The 23,548-nt window shown below is 49.1% G+C and overlaps 1 protein-coding gene across 2 annotated transcripts in view; it reads right to left on the bottom strand.

Moving 5' to 3' along the window:
- Positions 1–5,024: 5,024 nt before the first annotated feature.
- ARHGAP40 (Rho GTPase activating protein 40) overlaps positions 5,025–23,548 on the bottom strand; it is a 48,917-nt gene continuing 30,393 nt past the window's right edge. For both annotated transcript variants that reach the window (XM_008951272.4, XM_055104483.1), the window contains exons 6-15: positions 20,896–21,061; positions 17,864–17,955; positions 16,826–16,903; positions 16,278–16,437; positions 13,898–13,980; positions 11,910–12,116; positions 9,637–9,777; positions 8,697–8,866; positions 7,136–7,191; positions 5,025–6,077 (exon numbers count right to left, since the gene is read on the bottom strand). In XM_008951272.4, the coding sequence (XP_008949520.2) occupies positions 5,986–6,077; positions 7,136–7,191; positions 8,697–8,866; positions 9,637–9,777; positions 11,910–12,116; positions 13,898–13,980; positions 16,278–16,437; positions 16,826–16,903; positions 17,864–17,955; positions 20,896–21,061 (1,245 nt within the window). In that variant the 3' untranslated portion in view covers positions 5,025–5,985. The remainder of the gene's footprint in view (positions 6,078–7,135; positions 7,192–8,696; positions 8,867–9,636; positions 9,778–11,909; positions 12,117–13,897; positions 13,981–16,277; positions 16,438–16,825; positions 16,904–17,863; positions 17,956–20,895; positions 21,062–23,548) is intronic.

Here is a 23,548-nt window from a genome sequence, read left to right as displayed (position 1 = left end):
AGCATAGAGATTCAGTTTGCAAATTACCTGCAAATTTTGGTTTGGGCAAATTACCTGAAGCCCCATAGCAATAAATGCAGCCTCTCCCAGGAAAGCACACACCTGAGGGCCAGGTGAGAGTCCGCCCCTGCTGAGGCTCACTTCCACCCTTTGTCCAAGGAAACTCTCCTGGTTGAAGACATCTTTACAAATTCCATCCTCCTTCCTCTCAGAAGATGGAGGCAGCTAGGAGCTTCTATTAGCTTACTAAGACTCCTATAACAAACACCACAGGGTGGCTTAAACAACAGAAGTCTATTTTCTCACAGTTCTGGAGGTAGGAAACCCAAGATCAAGGTACCAGAAAATGTGGGTTTTGGTGAGGCTTCTCCTAGCTCACAGACAGTTGCCACCTCACTGCGTCCTCGCACTGCCTGTCCTCTCTGCTCTCGTGGGGAGAGAGAGGGAGCTCTGGTGTCTCTTCCTCTTCCTGTGAAGACACCAGCCCTATTGGATGAGGGTACTACCCTTAGGACCTCATTTTACCTTCATTACTTCTTTAAAGGCCTTATCACCAAACACAGTCACCTTGAGAATTAGGGATTCAACATATGAATTTTGGGAGGACACGATTCCATTCACAACAGAGCTCCTTAAGAGAAACATGATGCCACCCCATGCTGGCCCAGACTGCAAAGAGCCCGGAGGAGCTGGGCACCCACTGTGAGCTATGCTAATATAGCTAACCCGGCGGTGGAGCTGGTGCAGGATCATCAATCATGACGATGCCACAGAGTAGAAAAAGATGAGCCCTCAGATAGCACCGAAGATGAATGGAGAAACTGACATGTGATTAAACTGGGACCCTCTGCTGGTGGCTGACAGCCCACTCTGAGTGCAAAGTTAGCACAGCAGGGCCTGGGCTCTCAGCACTCACAGAGGCACCTGCCTCACCTCCTGCCAAGGGTAAAGGATTTTCCCTCCAACCACACTGCATCCTGTCATCCAGACCCTGGGAATGAGTGAATGAGGTGTGCAAGGGGACCACCACAGGTGCTGGGAAGCACAAGAGGATAGTACCATTAGTCACTATTTTAGGCTGTCTGGCCTTTGTTAATAATTAATAATAATAATGAGAGCACTGGCTGAGCACTTGCTGTAAGTACTTCAGATGCATTTTCTCATTTTCATACATGAACCCAGGGAAGTGAGAGTTAAATAAGGTGATAAGGGCAACAGCTTCCAGAGCAAACAAAGGGACAGAGAGGGATTCATCCATCCATCCATCCATTCATTCATTCATCCAGCCAATTTTTATTGAGCATCTACTAGTACCATTATATCCACATCATATCCATCATATCCATAGAAGTGAGAAAAGCCCACATAGTCTCTGCCTTCATGGGGCTACATCCTAGTCAGGGAGACAGAAAATAAAAAAACGGACTCAATAAGATAATTTAGGATAGTAATAAATGCTAGGAAGAAAATTAACTAAGGCAATTCCAGAGAGAGTGACAGAAGAAGCAACTTCAGATAGGGTAGTCGGAGATGGCCTCTCAAAGGAAGGGACATCTGAGCTGAGATCCGAAGGCGAAAGGAGCTGGCCATGGAAGTAGCTGGGGAAGAGTGTTGTGGACAGAGAGAACAGCAGGTGCAAAAGCCCAAAGCAGGAATGAACTTGGGATGTCTGAGGAGTTGGAAGGAGGCTCATGTGACTGGCTCTGCAAAGTAAGGTGGGAGGGAGTATGAGTGAAGTGGTGTCACAGACATAGGGCTTCATAGGCCAGGGTAAAGAGTTGGGATATTTGTTTAATGGGATCCCTCTGGAAAGTTTTCAGCAGGAGGGCTTTCAGTAAGATTGAATTTATATTTTTAAAGGCCCACAGTGGCTGCTATATATGAATAGAGAGGAAAGCAAGAAGGGAGAGCAGTTAAGAGGCATGGAGGCCATCAAGGCCTTGCACCATCTGGTGTCAAGATATAAACTCTTAACTATTTTAGATTATCATCATTCTCATCTGTCACCACCACCACCACCATCATCACCACCACCACCGCCACCATCATCACCACCACTGCCACCATGATTATCATCAGCAGCACCACCAACACCACCATCATAATCATCATCACCATCATCACCACCACCACCACCATCATCACAATCATTATCATTACCATCATCAACACCACAACTAACATCATCATCATTTCCATCACCACCACCACCATCATCACCACTACTGTCACCATCATCAATGCCACCACCACCACCATGATTATCATCACCAGCGCCACCACCACCACTATCACCAGCACCACCACCACCACCACCACCACCACCATCATAATCATCATCACCATCACCACCACCACCACCATTATCATCACCAGCACCACCACCACCATCACAATCATTATCATTACCATCATCAACACCACAATTAACATCATCATCATTTCCATCACCACCACCACCATCACCACCACCACCACCACCATCATTATCATCACCAGCACCACCAACACACCATCATAACCATCACCATCATCACCACCACCACCACTACCATCATTATCACCACCACCAACACCACCATCACAATCATTATCATTACCATCATCAACACCACAACTAACATCATCATCATTTCCATCACCACCACCACCATCACCACCACCACCACCATCATTATCATCACCAGCACCACCAACACCACCGTCACAATCATTATCATTACCATCATCAACACCACAACTAACATCATCATTTCCATCACCACCACCACCATCATCACCATTACCATCACCATCATCAACGCCACCACCACCACCATCATGATCACTATTATCCAAGGCATCGAGATGGTAGTAGTTTGGATTAGGATGGTAGTAGGAACAAAGGAGTGAAGTGGATGGATTGGAGTGTATTTTGGAGGGAGGTCCAAAAGGCTTGTAGGTAGACCATGGGAGGTAGAGAGGACATTGGTGAACAGAAGTAGCAACTCTGGCTGAATCCCTTGGTATCTCCCCAACTTAAATAATTTGTCCAATTTTCCTACTGCTGTTCTTGACTCTTCTTGCTGTCACCTATCAGGCACTTGATCTTGCTTCAGGAAATCATGGTGTGACTGAAAAAGCCCTGGATTTGGAATCAGGCATCCAAGTTTCTCACCCTGCGTGTGACTTTGAATCCATGGTTTAACTTGTCTGAAACTCAGTTTCTTCATCTGTAAAGTGGAACTATGGTAACACTCACCTCATAGGATTGTGGGGCTAATGCTAGGCTAAATTCATGCTTCATTACATCTTGGTTCTTCAGATGGGGCTGCCAGGGAAACTGAGGCCGCTCAGAGGCTCTTAACCAGCTACAAGCTTCAAATGCTCTATTGAGGAATTCCAGGACAAATGTCAATCCCTCCTTACTAGGTCTCCTTGGTTTAAGAGAAATACCTTCTCTCATTCTGAGATTATTTGTATTCTGGGATGGGGGAGGGAAGAGGGGACATTGAGGAAGTGACCATTACCAAAACACTTTTAAATATGGGTATTTATGGCAAAACAGTTCATATTTATGGTCTAAAATAGTAGAGCTTGCATCTTGACACCAGATTAACCTGTCACTTATCAGCCATGCAGACAAGTAATGTTAACTTTCTGAGCCTTGGTTTTTCCTCTCCTATAAAAAGGGAATAATAATGTGTCACATAGGGTTGTTGTGAGAATCAAAGGAATTAATATCTGTAAAATGCCTGGTGCGTAGTAACTGCTTAGTGACAGCTGCCATCATCACCATCATTGCCCAAACTAAGATATTGGATTATTGTGAAGATCAAACTTGTCAAGTTCTTGGCATCATCACCATCATCAGTGGCAACAGCAGTAGCATCACCATCATTATCATCACCATCAGCATCATCGTTATTATCACCATCATCGCCATCACCATCATTACCATTATTACCGTCACCATCATCATCATTACCATCATCATCATCACCATTATCACCATCATCACCGTCAGCAGCATCACTATCATCATAACCATCAAAACCATCAGCAGGATCACCACTAGCAGCAGCAGCAGCATCACCATCGTAATCACCACCATCATCACCATCAGCAGCATCGCCATCACCACCATCAGCAGCATCACCATCATCATCACCACCATCACCATCAGCAGCATCACCATCATTATCCCCATCATCATCAGCAGCAGCAGCATCACCATCACCACCATCAGCAGCATCACCATCACCATCAGCATCAGTATCTCACCATCATTGCCTCACAGGATGAAGCAGGTTCTGTTGATGCCCACCCATATCCCTTCAGCACTTGCCATCTGTGTACAGTGGCCAATGTCTACTTGCCAGTATCTGTATCTCTTCTTGAGGGCTTTCTCTGAGTATTGGAGCACACTGTGCCTGTACTCTGGCAGGCGGAAGTACCAGGAAACAAATACCTATACTCCTCAGGAGCAGCTGTCAACCAATGACTCACAGGAGTTGAATAAACACACTGGCTCCCTTGCCCCTTGGGTAGGGTAACTCTGAAGGACATCTTCCATACTGTTTCTCAGAGTTCTCCAGTGGAATTAAGCTCGAGATGCCTCCAGTGGTAGCTTGCTTGTGATTGGGCACCCTTTTATAGACTGCCTCCCCCTCTTTCTCTCATATCCCCACTCTCTTGCATTTCTTAGGACCACTATTTGCATTTGAATCTTTGCCTCACATTTTGCTTCTGGGGGAACCCAAACCGAAAACACTGGATTATTGTGAAGATTAAATTTGTGAACCTCTTGGCACATAATTAAATGCTCAGTGAACTCATTGTTAAGTGAACAAATAAGCGAAGCCTCACCTGGCCTGAGGATACAGACCCAGTGCAGAGGAGAAGAGGAAGGGTGAGACCTGGGACTGTAGGAGATGAGAGGATTCCCAGAGAGGCTGTCCCTGCAATGCCCCCACCCTTCAGCAATGGGTGTCATTACTCCATGCCTCCCCATTCTGAGTTCTCTTCCTGTCCTCCCGCCCCCGGTGGTTGTGGGTTCAAGGCGTGGCTGGATCACATGGGCCAGAGCCCTTTGAGCAGCTCAGCAAGATGCTCTCGTCACCAAGCTCCCATGTCAACTCGCTGGGAAGGACAACACCTACCGAGCACTGGACTGGAGAGAAAAACAGGCAAAGTAAATGTGACATTGAACTTATTGTGCGTTTACTGTTTAAACAATTACATTTACATATTATATCATATTACAAAATGACAAGATTGTACAAATCAACATGTAAAGCATGAGAGCTGTGAAGCAAAGTCTTCCTCTGTCCATTTCTCCCGGGACTGGTCATGGCTACAATGTTGGCTTCCTCTCCCTGAGGCCTTAGCCCCTCATCCTGAAAGGATTCTGAGAGGGCAAGGGGCTTGTCCAAGGTCACAGAGCTCTCCTGGTTTTGTCTCTGGTGCTGCTGCTACTACACATTGTAGGGCCACTTTCGAAACAATTTTGCCTGGGGGGAAAAGACCCCAACTACCTCTTGATAAAGGTGCTGCATTTTTAATTTTCCTCCAGTCTGGAAGCCACAGACAGAAGCCCATGGAGATCCAAGCGCCCCAAGTGGTGGCGTCATACAGCAAGCTTGGTGTAGGAAGCAACTCTCTGGAGGGCTGGGGGGTGGAGGGGAGTGAGGGCTTTGTGTGCACGGTTAAAACATGAGAGCTGTGAAGGGAAGTTCTTCCTCTGTCCAGTTCTTCCAGGGCTGATCATGGCTACAGTGTTGGCCTCCCCTCCCTGAGGCCCTAGCCCCTCATCCCCTCTGAGTGGAAAGAGCACCACCCCTGAGTCTATTTCTGAGGGGTCTGAGAGGCATTTCAGAGAAGGATGCCTTGGAATAAAACTCAGACCTTCCCCTGGAATAGCTTTGTTCTCATGCTGGGTACACGGACACAGAGCCAGCAGGGGAGAGGAGGAGGCATCCAGGCTGCTCCTGAGACTCGCAGGGTTTAGGTGGGGTTCTGTTTAAGGACCCACTCACCATGCGGGTTGGCACGGTACAGATCTAAGAGGTAGGCATCTGGGTCCAGGCGATGCTCATCTGTGGGAAGAAGGGGTGAAGGAGGTTGAGTGGGAGGCTGTAGGAGATGCTGTTCCCCTGCACAGAGCCCTTCACCAGGCAGTGCACTGTCCCCTGGCTGTATGCATCTTGACTGCTACAGCTCACAGCTACCTCTTTTGCTGGAGAACTGAGCTCCGCTGAGGGAAGATGCCTTGCCAGAAAAGTGACACCCCCTTTCCCCCGGGAAGCCCACGGTCGATGACTGATGGACACAGACGTACTGAAGACCAGTGCCCGTGCCTCAGAATGCAACAACTCTGATGTGATTTGTACTCTAGAGCCACCTAGTGGATCAGGCCAAGCTCCAGGATGCAAACACTCCTGGCCCCTGCCCTTTCCCTATCCTCCTTCACTCTGTCCCTTGGAACCCTTTTCCTGAGGGGCACCCCCTCAATGCATCGTGTACTACTGAAGACATGTCTTAGCTTCTGCTTCTTGGCCAGTGGCCATCAAAGTGTGGCCCCCCGACCAGCAGCATCTGCAACTCCTGGGAACTCATCAGAAACACACATTCTTAGGCCCCGCAATCTGTGTCTTAGCCCTCCAGGGGATCCTGAGGTTCTGGTAAAGTCTGAGGATCATTGCTCTAGAGAATGCAAAGGGAAACATCTGCCCATCCTTGGTTCCCACAGAGCCAGGGACCTCCCAGAGCTGGATATGTGTTTGCAGAATTCCTTAAGGACTCCTTGGGCCCTAGGCCAGGGATGAAGTCCATCCCATCTAGGGTGTCCCAGAGGCGTCGGTTTCACTGGTGCTACTGCGAACCTTCACACTAAACAAATCTTCTGCATCTCTCTGCAAGCCTGAGGCCAGCTCTAGGCAAAATCCAAACTCCAGGATAGGCTCCTAAAACTTGCACAGGCTAACCTTTAACCTTACAGCAGGACTCCACCTGGTTTCATTGAAGACAGAGACCTGAGGGGAGGGCTCATCTGCAGGCCTACTCTGGCCTCCCACAGAAGGGCCCCATGAGCCTTTGAGGTCAAAGAACTCCCAGGGACCCGGGCTCTGTTCCCGTTTCCCACAGTGGAACTTACTGATATTCCCTCCAACTTCATAGAGGAGGATGTTGGCTGACTCCATGGACCTGTGGCTGTAAAACAGAGAGAGAGAAAAAAAAAAACTACTGCCTTTTTCTTCTGGAAACATCAAGACCAACAACTGTGCATGGCCCCCAGCCCTGGAAAGGGCAGTCCTCACTGATTTTTGGTCCTGCTGGGGAGAAGAAGCATAAGGACCCTCCTGAGAGAGTTGGAGCCAGTGACAGAGTCCAGCACCCAGGGGCTGGGGAGAGGTAGCTGGAGGGCACATGGTGAGGCTCAGCCAGGACTGCACCCCGCTGTGAGGCCCCTTTCTTCTGGGCATCAGAATGGAGACTGCGAAGGCAAGGGAATGAGTGGTGACAGATGGGGACAGGAGCCTGCTGTGAGGGGAAGATTTTGAGTCAAGATGGATTATGGACATTGTATGATTACATATGATAATGATGCCTATCATGTAAGAATCACAATTATTATATGATAATTATGGGTGTCCTGAGTTCAATTCCATGGCCTCTTTTCTGCCATGTGGCCTAAGGCAAGTCCCTTCTCTTTTCTGAGTCTTAGTGCTCCCAACTGTTCAAGGAGGAGCTGGACCAGATACTTGCTGAAGATGACAGTCTGAGGGTCCCTTGTGCCAATGCCAACAAGGAAGCTCTTGAGGTCTCAGGCTGTTTCCTGTACCCTAGGAATGATGGCTGCACATCAGCCCCCGACCTTCTTCCAGATCCTTGGCCAGGCTCTGCTCCTTGCTGCAGGACCTTTACCGTGCAGTTTTCTGTGCCTGGAAGCCTCACCTCGCTCCCAGATGACACCAGCTTCCTTGGCTTCCAGACACATTGTTCCCTGCATTTCTTATGAAACCTAATACAGTTTGTAACTTGATCTTTGATTCGTGACTATCTGCTTTATATCCAGCTCTTCCTCAGGACTGTGAGCTCTTAAAAGCAGGACCTCTGTCTGTTCTTTTCATGGCTAGTCTATAATTCTCTTAATACATGGTGGGCCAGGTGCGGTGGCTCACGCCTGTAATCCCAGCACTTTGAGAGGCTAAGGTGGGCAGATCACTTGAGGTCAGGAGTTTGACACCAGCCTGGCTAACATGGTAAAACCCTGTCTCTACTCAAAATACAAAAAAATTATCCAGGCATGGTGGCAGGTGCATGTAATCCCAGCTACTTGGGAGACTGAGGCAGGAAAATCGCTTGAACCTGGGAGGAGGAGGCTGCAGTGAGCCAAGATCGAGCCACTGCACTCCAGCCTGGGTGACAGAGCTAGATTCCATCTCAAAACAAACAAACAAACAAACAGAAAAACATGGTGCCTGGTGGTAGGCATTCATTAAATACCTATTAAAATGAATGAGTGAGTGGTGGTCATCATGATTATTACTTGGAGCCAAGAAACTCTCTAAGGTTGGAGAACCCATCTGACCACCCCAGAAAGGGAAGGCCAGGTCAGGCCAACAGTATGTGTAACCCCCTGGTGGCCTTCAGCTCTGGGGTGCAGAGCCCTCCCTGCAGGGAAGAGGCTCCTGCCTCCAGGAGGTGCCTCTTACTGTAGAAGGAGGCTGTCCATGTCCTCACTGTCTTCTTGACCCTTGGAACCAGGGCTGAGGTGCTCTGTGAACTGCCTCAGGACGTGGGCCACTTTGGTGCTGGGGGTGAGAGGCACCTTCAAGGGGTCCCTGATAGGCCAGACCACCTGGATCTTTGCCACCTTGGGAGTCTGCAGAGAGAGAGAGAGAGAAAGATCCATATACATAGGAGTCAGCTTGCCTGGAGTTCAAACATGGATGCATAAACACGCATACATGGCACTTACACAAATGCCCACGCTGAAAATCACAAGATGCACACACACGCACACCGGCCACTTGGGCACAGATCACAGACATACACATTCCAGATGTGTGTTTGTGTTTCTATGCCTATGTTTGTGTTTCTATGCCTGTGTTTTACACTTGTACACACAGCAGAAGTACATGCAACGCACCCACAAACACAGACATGTAGGTTTGTATAAAGACCCATCACCTACACTTCGTGCATGGTGCAGCCTCGACGCTCATCAGTTTCTCTAATCGGGACTTTAATAAGGAACCGTGTTCAGGACCCCTCCTAGGAATACTCAGTATTTTTGGAAGGCTCTTCCCTTCTACTATCCCCCACCCAGCCCCAATCACCTCACACCCCGCAGAGCGACTCCCATTTTCCCAACCCTCGGCCAGGGGCTGCCTAAAAATGGGGCGGCGGTGACGGTTTCTAGGGGAAGTCTCCGAGTCACTCCATTTCCCCTCCCCAACCCGCTTCTAAGCCCTCGTTTCGCAGCCACGCCTCCTCGCTCCCCGTGACGGCGCCGCAGCGCCCCCTGGTGGCCTCACTGGGCCGTTGCTGGCAGCCCGGTAGCGGGGACCTGGAGGAAGGGAAGCACCGCGCCCCAGGTGTCCTCCTGTCGCCTCGGCCCTTCTCCACCTGTCTGGGGTCGGGGGCACTCACCGCCTCGAGGCCGTCCCCCGCCTTGTCCCTGTCTGCGTGCATCCTCCGCAGCCAAGTCTTGAGGCCTGCGTCGCAGAGCTGGGGGCGCCTGCTGCTACTGTCGTTCAGTTTTCGCACCTGGGCAACCAGGAAAGAGGCGACCTGGCCAGAAAGGATCAAGTTTTGGCAGGGGGATAGGACTTCTGGGGGCGAGAGGCAGAGCCCCCTCCAGGGTCATCGTGGCCTCTTCCCTGGCACAGCGTCCCACAGGGCTTGGAAATATGCATTTGTTGGACACGGGACGGAAGCACTGGTTTGGTGGAATGAGGAGGGGGCATTCAGCCCCTAAAGTGGACCTTGGAGCAGGGGACCCTGAGAGTGGAGCCCACCCTGAGGCTTAGTGGATAGTGGTCCCCTCGACAGAAGCTGGAGGGTCCTGCACCTGCTGAGGGATAGCTGCTCACTGGCACACTCAGGCAGGGGTGTCCCCAAAACACACCTGGAGCAGGCTCTGCTCCGAGAACCCCCAGACAGCCCACACTGGGGGATTCCTACAGAGACCTCCAGATCAACCCATGCCTCTCTGTGGGATCCGAACCCAGCAGAGTCAGAGAACCCAGACTCCATGGACCCTAATAACATGTTTCTGTCTCCCAGGGTCTGACGAAACTGGAGTCGATTCTGAATTCCCCTCTTTGCTATGTGTGTGCTGTCTAAAGGTGACACACACGGGGAAGAGCGAGGGTGATGGGGGTTCTCCCCTTTCACTTTTTCTACATCTATGTTTTCTGAAGCTTTTCTAACAAGAAAACATTCAAGAATTTCTTGAATTTTTAAAGCGTCCTCCAATAAAAAGTATTACAATCCAATGTCTTTTAGTAGCAACATTATCTCAAAGGGCTGAGTGCAGAGAAGAAAGGAACTATGGGGGTGTAAGGGGTATATGAGGGAGGAGTAGGGGACTTTCGACAGAGGAGTTGACTCTTGAACTAGGAGGTCTTGAAGAATGAGCAGAGGACACCAGGCTTCTGCCCTTAGAAAAAAAAAAGGGAAGGGAATTCCAGGCAGAGTAAACTGCATAAGCAAAAATTCAGAAGTGTGAAGTACTAGATTAGTTTGGAGTGCCAGCTGGCATTTGCTGTGTTTAGAACACAGAAGAGTGCCCAGGCAGGGTAGGAAAAAAAGTGGGAACAGTCAGAGAGGGCTTCACTTGCTGGTTTCTGGAATAGGAAATCTAACCTAATGACCATGGAAGAAGGGAGGGATGGGGGAAGGACTGTGGGTGGATGGATGGGTAGATAGTGGGATAGATGCATGGTTTGGTAGATGAGTGGATGGATGGATGGGTAGATAGTTGGATAGATGTGTGGTTTAGTTGGATAGATGCATGGTTGAGTGGATGGGTGAATGAGTGGGTGGATGGATGGATTGGTAGATGAGTGGAGAGATGCATGATTGGTGGATGGGTGAGTGGATGATAGATTGGTGTATGGGTGGATGGGGGAGTTGGAGGAATTAATGGATTGATGGGTGGGTAAGTAGATGGGTGGGGGGGATAGGTGGGTGGGTGAGTGGGTGGGTGATGGGCAATTGCATAAATGGATGGGTGGGTGGATGGATGGATGGGTAGGTGGGTGAGTGGGTGGATGGATGGGAGACTGAATGGAAGGATGAATGAACAGATGGAGGGAAGAGGCTACGCATCTCCAGGTGAGAAAGCAGCCTGGTCAGCAGTGGTAGATGGTGCTGCCTTGTGTTCACAGGAGTCTCAAGAGCTGGAGGGGTCTCAGTGCTAGGGGCACCATGCATGCTGACACCGCAAAGGGGCCTCTCTCCTGCTCTGGCTCCTCCCCTTGCTGTCACTTGTTACTCAGGGCAAAGCTCACGGTGGGGGCAGGAGGGCAGGGGTATCCCTGTTATCTGGTTCTGGGCTCTGTCTTAGGCAGGCCCTGTGATCCTGGGCCTCAGGGATGGGGCTTTCTCAGCAGCATAAAAGCTTTGATGTGAAGGAATTATTTGCAGGAGTTGGGGGAACTCCTGCAATCTGGGATAGACCAGATGGCAGCAGACTGACTGAGAGGCATGGCAGTGGAGACAGAAAGTGAAGACACTTCTTCTTGGTTACTAAGGCAGGGGGAGGAAGAAAACACAGGAACACAGGCCTGTGCAGAGGCCAACAAAGGTCCTGGAAGGGACACACTAGGGAACTGAAAGGACAATGCCCAGGCTCCTGGAGTGCAGGGGCAGCACGGCAGCTGCACCCAGAGGGATACCCAGCGCCCAGCAGCACTCACCGTCCACAGCAGATCCTGGTAGTGCACCATTACCTGCACCACCTCGGCTGCCCCTTCTGCCAGCTGCTTCTCCTTGCCTTTGGGGAGCTTGGGGGGCCGCCCTTGGTGCAGAAAGAGGTTAGGGGCCATCACGGTGGAAACATTCCTCAGAGTCATCTTGTTGTGCTGTTCCCGGGCCACCACCTTCCTGAGGAATTCCAGCAGTGCCTAGGGAAGGGTGCAGAGCCTCCCTCAAATCTCAGCCCATCCCTGGCGCCTCCCCACCATCCCCAGGGCATTCTGATGAATGATAGGAAGGAGCCAGGAGCTGGGAGGGCAGCAAGAGGGGCTCCCGTTCCAGCTGTGTCACCGGCCCACTCCATGACCTCTCTGTGTCTCCGTTTCCTGCTCTGCAGTGTGTCCAAAACTCTTTCCCTCCCCTGCTCCCTCAGAGACTAATGAGACAACTGGGTCAGACTTCAACTTCCAGGTAGAAAAGGGCCACAGGTCTGGAACATGGGTCATTTCCTGGTGAGGCCCAGGATAGCTCCTTCTTTCTGGAGTCTGGGTCTACCCAAAATGCAAAGGAAGGAATAGAGAAGCAGAGATGCTGGGAGAAGCAGAGACGCTGAGAAGAGCAGCAGAAAGTGATGAGAGCTACCATTTACTATGTATTCTTTGTGTTCCTGGGCCTTTAGTTGGTACATCTCATTTAATCCTCACAGAAACTTTATAAGGTAGGTTTTTTTTTGTTTGTTTTTTGTTTTTTGTTTTTTTTTTTTTGAGTCAGAGTCTCACTCTGTCTCCCAGGCTGGAATGCAGTGGTGTGATCTTGGCTCAGCTCACTGCAACCTCTGCCTCCCAGGTTCAAGCGACCCTCCCACCTCAGCCTCCCAAGTAGCTGGGATTACGAGTGTGCACCATCACACCCAGCTAATTTTTTTATTATTGCATGTGTTTTATAGATAAGGAAACAAGCTTGGAGAATGTGCCAAGAGTCATATAGCCAGTAAGGACAAAGGGACGGAGTGAAGAAGGGAGGGAGTGAAGAAGGGAGGGAGGGATGGAGGGATGGATGGATGGAAGGATGGATGGATGGATGAATGGAGAAAGAAAAGATTAATAGATGGATGAATGAGAATAAATGGGTGGTGGAAGGAAGAATAAATGGAAGGGAGGTGGGAGGGAAGGAGGGAGGGAGGGAGGAAGAAAGGAAGGGAGGGAGGGAGGGAGAGAGGATAGGAAAAGAGGACACATATTGAGTACCCTGCAAAGCATCATCTTCTACCCCATGATTCCTCATGAGTTAGCTTTTATGATTTCCAAAACAATTAGTCAAGATGCTATTAATGCTATTATCATCCTCAGTTTACTGAAAAGGAAGCAGAAACTCAAACAGGAAGACCCGGGGCCTCCTCATAGGCTGATCCTGGAGGCACATCTTGAGTCTGACTGAAGGACAGTCAAGACGGTACAGGCTGCTGGGCCAAGGCCCAGCATCCATTCCCATACGACAGGGGGAATTTGCTAAGGGTCTGTTTCCCAAACTGGTTCTGCATGGAACACCAGTGCCATGCAATGCTTTCCACAACAAAAGAGGTCTGTGATCAACTGAGTTTGAAGAGTGCTGCATACTCTAATCCCACTTGGAGATTCTCTCAAAGCCTCAATATACCAAAGGCTTTGAGAAGTCCTGGGGAGAAAAGTATTCTTAACCTTGTTTCATGAACTCTGTGTTTACCCATCCATGCTTGGCCACAAGGTGCTGACACCTGTTAGCACCACGTGGAACTGACGCTCTGCAGTGCCCACTCCGGGACTATCCCCTTTCAGGACTCATCTACTTTCTTTAAGAAAAAGTCTCAAGAGAGGTTTGTGTGGGTCATCACTGAACCCTAGCACCTGGCAGAGTTGTTGAATGAATGAATGAATGAATGAGCACATTTGAAGCCATGGCTGTGGCTGTGGGCTGAGATGGCAGAGTGGTGGTGGTGCATGGTAACTCTTACCTTTAATGCATTTCTGTTGGGTTCTGGGAGGATGAGGCTGAGCAGGTGAAGAACCTGCAGGCGCTGCTTCAGGTTGGGGATGTCTGCGGGAAGGGAGGGACCTCAGTCTCCATGGGAGGCTCAGGGACTACCTCCCTCAGTCTGGTCTCTTCTTGGGGAAATTCCAGAGCTGGAAAGCCAGGGGACAGCCAGGAATCCCTTTTTTCATAAGGTGTGGGACTATTTCCTTGTCTAATGTTGGCTCAGACAGAGCCCTGACCAGTGCTGGTGGAGAGGTTCACTCGCTATACTTTGTGTAACAAAATAAACACACGCATGCATGTGCAGGCAAGCACATGCCGCACAGACCTAGATGCAGTCCAGGCTGCAGCCCAGGGTCAGAAATGCAATGAACCAGCAAATCACCCTTAGGAAGGGAGACAGAGAGCTCAATGGGCCCAGATAGAAGGTTTTCATGAAACCCTCTGTGTTGTGAGGGTTGAAAAGGAAAAGCTGTCTCACACCTGGTGTCAGGATCTCCGGGGAGAGGAGGTAGGTAGGAGGAGGTAGTAGTTACAGATTCAAAGAAGGAGTTCATCAGAGCCAGACAAGACCCAGCAGCTGAGAGCTGGCTGGAACCTGGAGAAGAGCTGCGTAGGAGACAGAGGCTGAGCACCCTGGGCGCCAGGCCTGCGACCCCATATGACCTACCTACCTACCTTCCTTCCTTCCTTCCTTCCTCCCTCCCTCCCTCCTTCCCTTCTTTCCTTCTCTCACTTATCAACAAATATCTATCAAGTACCTGTCAGGTGCTGTGCTCAGTCTAGGAATCTTGGACACAATAGTAAAGGAGGAAAACAAAGTCACAGGCTCATGGAGCTTACATTTCAGAGAGGAGACATAATACACGAGCAAAGAATAAATCAGAGTATGATGGGCATCATTGCATCATTATAGAGGCTGGCAGGCAGCATGATGTGTGGGGTCACGGAAGGCCCCTCGCAGGCAATGACAGCCAGCTGAAACTTGAATGGCAGAAAGCAGCCAAATGAGGGTGGAGGGAGGTTCCATTCAGACACAGCAGCAAGTGCAGAGGCCCCAGGGAAGGAAAGAGGAGGGGGAAGAGCAAAGCGAGAGAGCCTGGCTAGACAGTGGGGAAGGAGGGGCCCAGGAGGAAAGGGGGCCAGAAATAGGCAGGACCTGAGCCGGAGGAGGTGGGCCGAGTAAGAAGTGGAATCTTATTACAAGAGTGCTGTGGAGGGTGGGCAACAGCATAGGGAAGGAATCTGATTTATGTTTTGCAATGAGGTTGAGGCCAAGCCTGATGGTTCATGCCTGTAACCTCATCACTTTGGGAGGCCAAAGTGGGAGGATCGCTTGAGGCCAGGAGTTTGACACTAGCCTGGGCGACATAGCGAGACCCCCGTCACTACAAAAAAATGTTAAACAAGTATGCCAGGCGTGGTCTCATGTGCCTATATTCTTAGCTACTTGGGAGGCTGAGGCAGGAGAATCACTTGAACCCAAGAGTTCAAGGCTGCAGTGAGCTAGGATCACGCCACTGCACTCCAGCCTGGGTGACAGAGCAAGACCCCATCTCTAAAAAAAAAAAAAAAAAGAAAGAAAGAAGAAAGAAGAAAAGAAGAAGGAAGAGGAAGAAGAAGAAGAAGAAGAAGAAGAACAACAACAACAACAACAACAACAACAAACAAAACGCTGAGATCGTGAGAATCAAAGGTCAGAGAGGACCTCTCAGGATCCCTGTCCCTAGCTTGGGGGTAGAAATCAGACTGCCTGAGCCTTGAAGCTTTTTGGAGAATTCAGAGAGACAGGGAGAACCTCACAGTTGTGAGTGAGATCTCAGGAGAGCTGCTGTATTTTTTTGAGAAAAATAGAAGTGACTATCTTTGTTCATTGTGGATTGTGAAGAAGTCCAGACAGGAACATATATATGCAGACTATACATACAGCAAGGTCCGTGCAACACATGCTGATCTGCAGATGTGCACACAGATGGACATGCACACACATGTGTGCCCACAGATACACAGGTAATGATGCTGATAAGCTCAACCCCATGGATGTCAAGATGTGAAGGAAACTAGTCCACTCATCCATGTGAGAACTAATAGGGACTGTAGTGTGCAAAACCTTAGCCTCCTCTCCTCACACACCTGCACACATGCCATACAACACACGCAGGACACACGTGCACATGCGTATGTGCACACATTGGGCTCACATGTTCACACTTGCTTCTTCCCCCATCAGTTGGACATTTCTGGAACAGACATTTCCAGGAACACGGAGTCCTGCCTTTGCATGGCTTCCCCTCTCCAACCAAGGCCAGTGACAGCCAACTCTCCATCCCTGCACAGGCTAAGGGCTTGGGCACACTCACTAGGCACCACGGCGAAGGCCGGGAGGTACTCAGCTGTGAGCAAAGGTGTCGGCAGCTTCCGGATGAACCTTTTGAGCAAATCAGAGGCGTCATTGTGATGAACCTCGTCCCAGCTAAAAAGGCCAGCATAGAAGTCTCTCTCCAGTTTCTGTTCCAGCCCCTACAGGAAGGCGGGGCATGAAAACACAGTTGGCCCAGGGCTCTGGTAGAAGTTGCTCTACCACTTCTCTGGGGCTTGGTTTCCTCATCAGCAAAGTGGGGACAACAAGAGCACCTCCCTCGTGGGATTGAAGTAAGAACGAAATGGTCTAATGTGCGTGTCACTGAGCACAGAGCTCTGCTCATTAAACGTAGGTGGTCTGACTCCAGGGCCCACACTTTCTGCCACCATGCTCATCATGCCACCTTCAGCCTCTCAAACCCTCGACCCACACAGAGACCAAAGACAGATCACTGGCGAGTCAGGGACTGGTTTCCCTCCCGGCTTAACACACATGTGAGCATGGGGGAGATGCAGCCTCAGTGAAGCCAGGAAGCCAAACCATTACCTTGACCCTGGCCTGGGATCCGGGCACCCTGAGAATGCCTTCCATGTCCAGTCCTCTCTTTTCCAAACAGGACAGCAGCTGTCAGAAAGAGAAACCAGCATTTAAACCAGGAACCGCTGAAAAGCAGGATTCAAAATGGTGTGTTTGTCTCCCATGAAAATCAGAAAGAGGGGAGTACCAGGAGAAGGGTTTCCTTCAGAATAATATTAGTTTTTGTGACCACTTCCATGAGCCCAGCATTCTGAGAGCTTCATATACATTTTTCTCATTTAATCATTGATAAGAGGAGGATACTGTTATCATCATCCCAATTTACAGATGTTGAAAGGGAGGCTAATGAAAGTTCAAAAATCCACCCTTGACTTTAAGATTCAGAAGTTAAAAAGAAAAGAAAAAAAAATCCACCCCAAGGATCACTTGAGGCCAGGAGTTCGAGACCAGCTTGGGCAACATAGTGAGACCCTGTCTCTACAAAAAAAATTAAGACAAAAATTTACTTATTTATTTATTTACTTATGTATTTTTTGAGAGAGTCTCGCTCTGTTGCCCAGGCTGGGGTGCAGTGGCATGATCTCGGCTCACTGCAAGCTCCGCCTCCCGGGTTCACGCCGTTCTCCTGCCTCAGCCTCCCAAGTAGCTGGGACTACAGGTGCCCGCCACTACACCCGGCTAATTTTTTTTTTTTTGTATTTTTAGTAGAGATGGGGTTTCACCGTGTTAACCAGGATGGTCTTGATCTCCTGACCTCATGATCCACCCGCTTCGGCCTCCCAAAGTGCTGGGATTACAGGTGTGAGCCACCGCGCCCAGCCAAGACAAAAATTTATAAAATAAAAACAACAACAACAATAACAACAACAGCAAAAATCCACCCCAGGTCTCTGAGCCAGCAAGTGCCAGAGCCAGAATTTGAACCCAGGTCTGCCTGATTATAAAGCCCATCCTTTCGCCCCTTTGCTGGATGTCTCCTGACAATGGTCCCCCGAGCCAGCCTCTGAAGGATTAAATAAACCCAAGCTGGGGGCGGGGGCGACTTACGGCTTGAAGGACCAGCGGGACCTGTGTGCTGGGGAGGACTTTGTGGTCAGCTTCTAGCAGGCTGTCCAGGGGCACACCAAAGAGGCGAGTTTCTGCAGAAAGTCAAAGAGCAGAGGCACATTTCACTTCTTGGAATGATCACTGGGCTCCGACCTACAAGATCTCCTGGGCAACTAGAATCAGACCCCTTTTCCTGTGGAAGGACTGAGCTCTCTAGAGAATGGTTGGACCCAAACCTCTCCTCTTGAGCAGAACATTAGGCCTCAGCAGTAATGTTTTCATTAAAACATTACGGCTGAGGAGATATGTCTCAGAGCAGAAAATCTTAGCTGGTTAAAGAAGTATTGAAAGGGCCGGGTGCAGTGGCTCAAGCCTGTAATCCCAGCACTTTGGGAGGCCGAGACAGGTGGATCACCTGAGGTCAGGAGGTCGAGACTAGCCTGGCCAACATGGCGAAACCCTGTCTCTACTAAAAACACACAAAAAATTAGCTGAGTGTGGTAGCGGGTGTCTGTAACCCCAGCTACTTGGGAGGCTGAGGCAGGAGAATCGCTTGAACCCAGGAGGCAGAGGTTGCAGTGAGCCAAGATTGCACCACGGCACTCCAGCCTGGGTGACAAGAGCAAAGTTCTGTCTCACAGAAAAAAAAAAAAAAGTATTGAAAGGGAAGCACGCTGCTGCTCCAGAAGGCACCGGGTATAAAAATGTAACAGCAGTCCTGGGTAGAGCTCTGGCTCTGCAGGATGGGCCAGGTCCTAGAGAATGTATTCCCTGGGTCAATCTTAACCACCCTGGCTTGAGGTCTTCTCAGGCAAACTCTCCTTCCACATTTTCTCCACACCTTCCTTCTTTCTCCCTTCTCTGGCCTACCCCACCTCTGCTAGATTCCTCCCCTGGTCTTTTTTTATTCACCATCCTCTTGTCTTTAAAGAAGCAAACCAAAAAACCAAACCAAACCAAACCAAAAAATCACAATGCATAATGTTGACAATGATGCAGTGAAATGAACACTTTCATACACTGCTGAAGGGCAATATTATCTCAGGAACTTAACTCATAAGTATAATCTAAAGTAAGCTAAGATGCATTCAAAAGCATATATACAGCAGTAGTGATTGTGTCTTATAATAGGAAAGACATGGGCATCAAAAATGTCCACTAATAGGGAAATGGTTAAATATATTAGAATACATCCACGAGGAGGAAAATAGTGCAGTGATTAAAAATCATGTTTTCACCAGGCAAGGTGACTCATGCCTGTAACCCCAGCACTTTGGGAGGCTGAGGTGGGAAGATCATTTGAGCCCAGGAGTTCGAGACCAGTCTGGGCAACATAAAAATACTGCATCTCTACAAAAAATACAAAAATTAGCAGGGCATGATGGCACATACCTGCAGTCCAAGCTACTCAGGCGGCTGAAGTGAGAGGGTCACCTGAGCCTGGGGAGGTTGAGGCTGCAGTGAGCTGTGATCATGCCACTGCACTCCAGCCTGGGCAAGAGAGAGAGACTCTCTCTCAAAAAAATAAATAAATAAATAAATAAATAAATAAAAATCATGTTTTCAAGGAATATTTAATAGTTGTGGTAAATGTCACTATTGTTCTAAATTCATTAACCCTCTTTGTATCCACACCCTCTGCCATGTGAATTTGCAAATCTTCCCATTAGGGAAGCACAGTGTACTTCCTCACCCCTTGCTAGGCCATGTGACTAGTTTGGACCAATGGCATGGTAACCTACAAGATGCAAGCAGAGGCTTAAAATGCATTGTGTGGTACAGTTTGCCCTCTGAGCTTCTGCTGTCACCATAAGAACATCCTCCAGACAGCCAGCTGGTCCCAGGAGGATGAGAGACCTGTGAGCATACCTACACTCAGCCAACAACTTGGAGCTAAGCCTAGATCAGCCAAGCTACGCCCAGTTTACCCATAAACATGTGAGCAAGAGTAAAGAATTCTTAAGTCATGAGCTTGGGGGTTGTTTGTTATGTAGCATTATCATGACAACCACTAAATGATACAATAACTGGAAAATGTCCATAATTCTATTATATATAATATTCTATAATATAGATCTATAACTATAATATATTCTATTATATATAATGGAATTATGAAACAGGGTCTCATAGTTCTATATATATAGAACGAGACAGAGTCTGTCTCTGTCACCCAGGCTGGAGTGCAGTGGCATGATCAAGGCTCACTGCAGCCTTCACCTCCCGGGCTCAAGTGATCCTCCCACTTCAGCCTCCCGGGTAGGTGAGACTACAGGTGTGCACCAGCACGCCTGGCTACTTTTTTATTTTTTGTAGAGACGGGGTCTCACTATGTCACCCATGCTGGTCTCAAACTCCCAGGCTCAAGTGAGCCTCCCACCTCGGCCTCCCAAATTGTTGGCATTACGGGTGTGAGCCACTGCTCCCAAACCATAATTATATAATATTAGGTGAAAAAAGGATACACACATATACACACAAAGGAAGATAATACACTAAAAGTGCTTTTCTGAATTATATTTTTTCCTTTTTGTATTCTACTCTATTTCACAAATTTCCCACAATGAGCAGGAATTGTTTACATATGCAGAAAAAAAAATGTAAACAGAAGGAATATAGAAGCTGAGCATGCTGGCCAGGCGTGGTGGCTCACACCTGTAATCCCAGCACTTTGGGAGGCTGAGGCAGGCAGATCACGAGGTCAAGAGACCAAGACCATCCTGGCCAACATGGTGAAACCCCGTCTCTACTAAAAATACAAAAATTAGCTGGGCATGGTGGTGCGCACCTGCAGTCTCAGCTACTCGGGTGGCCGAGGCAAGAGAATTGCTTGAACCCGGGAGGCGGAGGTTGCAGTGAGCCGAGATCACATCACTGCACTCCAGCCTGGTGACAGAGTGAGACTCCGTCTCAAAAAAAAAAAAAAAAAAAGAAAGAAAGAAAAAGCTGAGCATCTCTTGCTGGGAGAGTCCGTGTGCAGCTCCCTATGAGGACTGTGGCCACAGGGCTTTCCCTGGGCCAGGGCTGCTCACCTGCCGCTTTCCACTTCCCCGCCTTGCTCCTCTTCAGGTCCAAGCTGAGGATGTCACAGAGCGCGGTCAGCTCTATGAGGGCCAGAGAAGGTACCTTCCTCATATCCTGCAGGGACAAGTCTCCTATCCTCGTCACGCCAAGTCTGCCTTTGGGGACGGTAAACTTCTATTAATAGAGAGGGAAGTAAAGACAATTTGTCAGGCTATGAGTCTGATGTGTATTTTGGGGCTCCCCCTTCTCCCCAGGGCATTTAGGCAGAAGGAAGAGCAGCGTGGATAAGAGCAAGCACTCAGGAGGAGTCTGTCCTCAAGTCAAGTCCAAGCTCCACCTCTTGCAAACGGAGTGACATTCTGAGGCTCTGATTCTCCATCCATAATCATAAAATAGAGCCTACCTCAGAAGGTTTTTGCATGTTTGTTTGTTTTTTTCTTTGGAGACACGGTCTTGCTCTGTTGCCCAAGCTGGCGTACAGTGGCATGAACACTGCTGACTGCAGCCCCGACCTCCTGGGCTCAATTGATCCTCCTGCCTCAGCCTCCTGAGTAGCTGGGACTACAGGTGTGCACCTCGACACCTGGCTAATCTTTGTATGTTTTGTAGAGACAGGGTTTCTCTATGTTGCCCAGGCTGGTCTCAGACACCTGGGCTCAAGCAATTCTCCCACCTCAGCCTCCCAAAGTGCTGGAATTACAAGCATGAGCCACGGCAACGGCCTCATAAAATTTTAGTGGGAGCAAATGACCTAATGGATATAGAGTGCTTGGTACAGTCCCAAGCACATAGCGAAGCCCCAAGAAACAGAAACTGTTTTCACTGCCTGCCCTCCCACAAGAGGACCTGGAGAAGAGGGATCACCCCATGGGCTTCTTATTATTGCTTCTACTCTGGTCCTTTGTTCCTCTGCCTCACCGGCTCTGTCCCCAGCCTTGGCCATGCCACCGGCAGAAATAAAGAATGCTCAACCGTGCCATCTAGAGGCCACCTTGGGAATCTGCAGGCAGCTCCAGGCTTTCCTGCCGCCCAAGGTCAGAGAAGGCAAGCGGGAGGGCCAGGCTTGCTCAGCACTGCCTGGAGGGCGTGGCCGGACCACTTCCCAGTGCCCCTTTCGAGTGCTCAAAGGGAAAGAAATAGTAATTGATGCTTATAATACAGCCTAGTGCTTGCGGCATGGGCTATGGAGTCACATCCCCCGGGGTTCAAATTCTGACTTTACCTGTGAGTGCACGCAAATAATTTTACCTGTGTGTTCATCTGCAAAATGGAAGTGATAACAGTATCTACTTCACAAGACTGTTGGTGAGATTAAATTCAATAAAGTGTATGAAACATGGTGCCTGACACATAGTGAGTACTCAATACTTACTACTACTTTTTAGTTTATTAACACAATTATCACTAACTTAATAGATTGAAATTAAATCAAATATGTGAAGTACTTGGCATAATGCTTAGTGTGTGGTAAAAGATCAATATGTGATGTCTTTAGCATTATTATTATTATTCAGAGGAGAGTCTTGCTCTGTCACCCAGGCTGCAGTGCAGGGGCACAATCACAGCTCACTGTAACCTTGAACTCGGCTCAAGTGATACTCCTGCCCCAGCCTCCTGAGTAGCTAAGATTACGGGCACACACCACCACATCCAACTTTTTTTTTTTTTTTGAGACGGAGTCTCACTCTGCCACACAGGCTGGAGTGCAGTGGCATGATCTCTGCTCACTACAATCTCTGTCTCCCAGGTTCAAGCAATTCTCCTGCCTCAGCCTCCCAAGTAGCTGGGATTATAGTTGTGCACCACCACACCCAGCTAACTTTTGTATTTTTAGTAGGGATGGGGTTTCACCATGTTGGCCCAGCTGGTCTCAAACTCCTGACCTCAAGTGATCTGCCTGCCTCGGCCTCCCAAAGTGCTGGGATTACAGGCATGAGCCACCATGCCTGGCCCACACCCAATTATTTAAAAAAATTTTTTGTTGAGATGGGGTCTTGCTATGTTGCCCAGGCTGGTCTCGAATTTCTGGCCTCAAGTGATCCTCCCACCTTGGCCTTCCAAAGTGCTGGCATTACAGGTGTGCGCCACCATGCCTGGCCCTTTAGCATGATTAATTATTATCATCATTCATAATTTAATGGAGAAACACTGTCAAAGAAAAAGACAAGATAATGTTGAATATTAATTATCTCTGATGTTTTAGAAATAGAAACTCATTATTAAAAAATTTTAGGCCAGGCGCGGTGGCTCACGCCTGTAATCCCAGCACTTTGGGAGGCCGAGGCTGGCGGATCATGAAGTCAGGAGATTGAGACCATCCTGGCTAACACGGTGAAACCCCATCTCTACTAAATATACAAAAAATTAGCCAGGCATGGTGGCAGGCGCCTGTAGTCCCAGCTACTCGGGGGCTGAGGCAGGAGAATGGCATGAACCCAGGGGGCAGAGCTTGCAGTGAGCCAAGATTGCACCACTGCACTCCAGCCTGGGCAATAGAGCGAGACTCCGTCTCAAAAAAAAAAAATTTAGGCCGGGTGCAGTGGCTCACACCTGTAATCCTAACACTTTGGGAGGCTGAGGCGGGCAGATCACCTGAGGTCAGGAGTTCGAGACCAGCCTGGCCAACATGGAGAAACCCTGTCTCTACTAAAAATACAAAAA

Source organism: Pan paniscus, chromosome 21, assembly GCF_029289425.2.
Source record: "Pan paniscus chromosome 21, NHGRI_mPanPan1-v2.0_pri, whole genome shotgun sequence".
Taxonomy (NCBI): Eukaryota; Metazoa; Chordata; class Mammalia; order Primates; family Hominidae; genus Pan; species Pan paniscus.
Note: the sequence above shows the minus strand (reverse complement) of the source record. Positions and strands in the feature narration are given on the sequence as shown.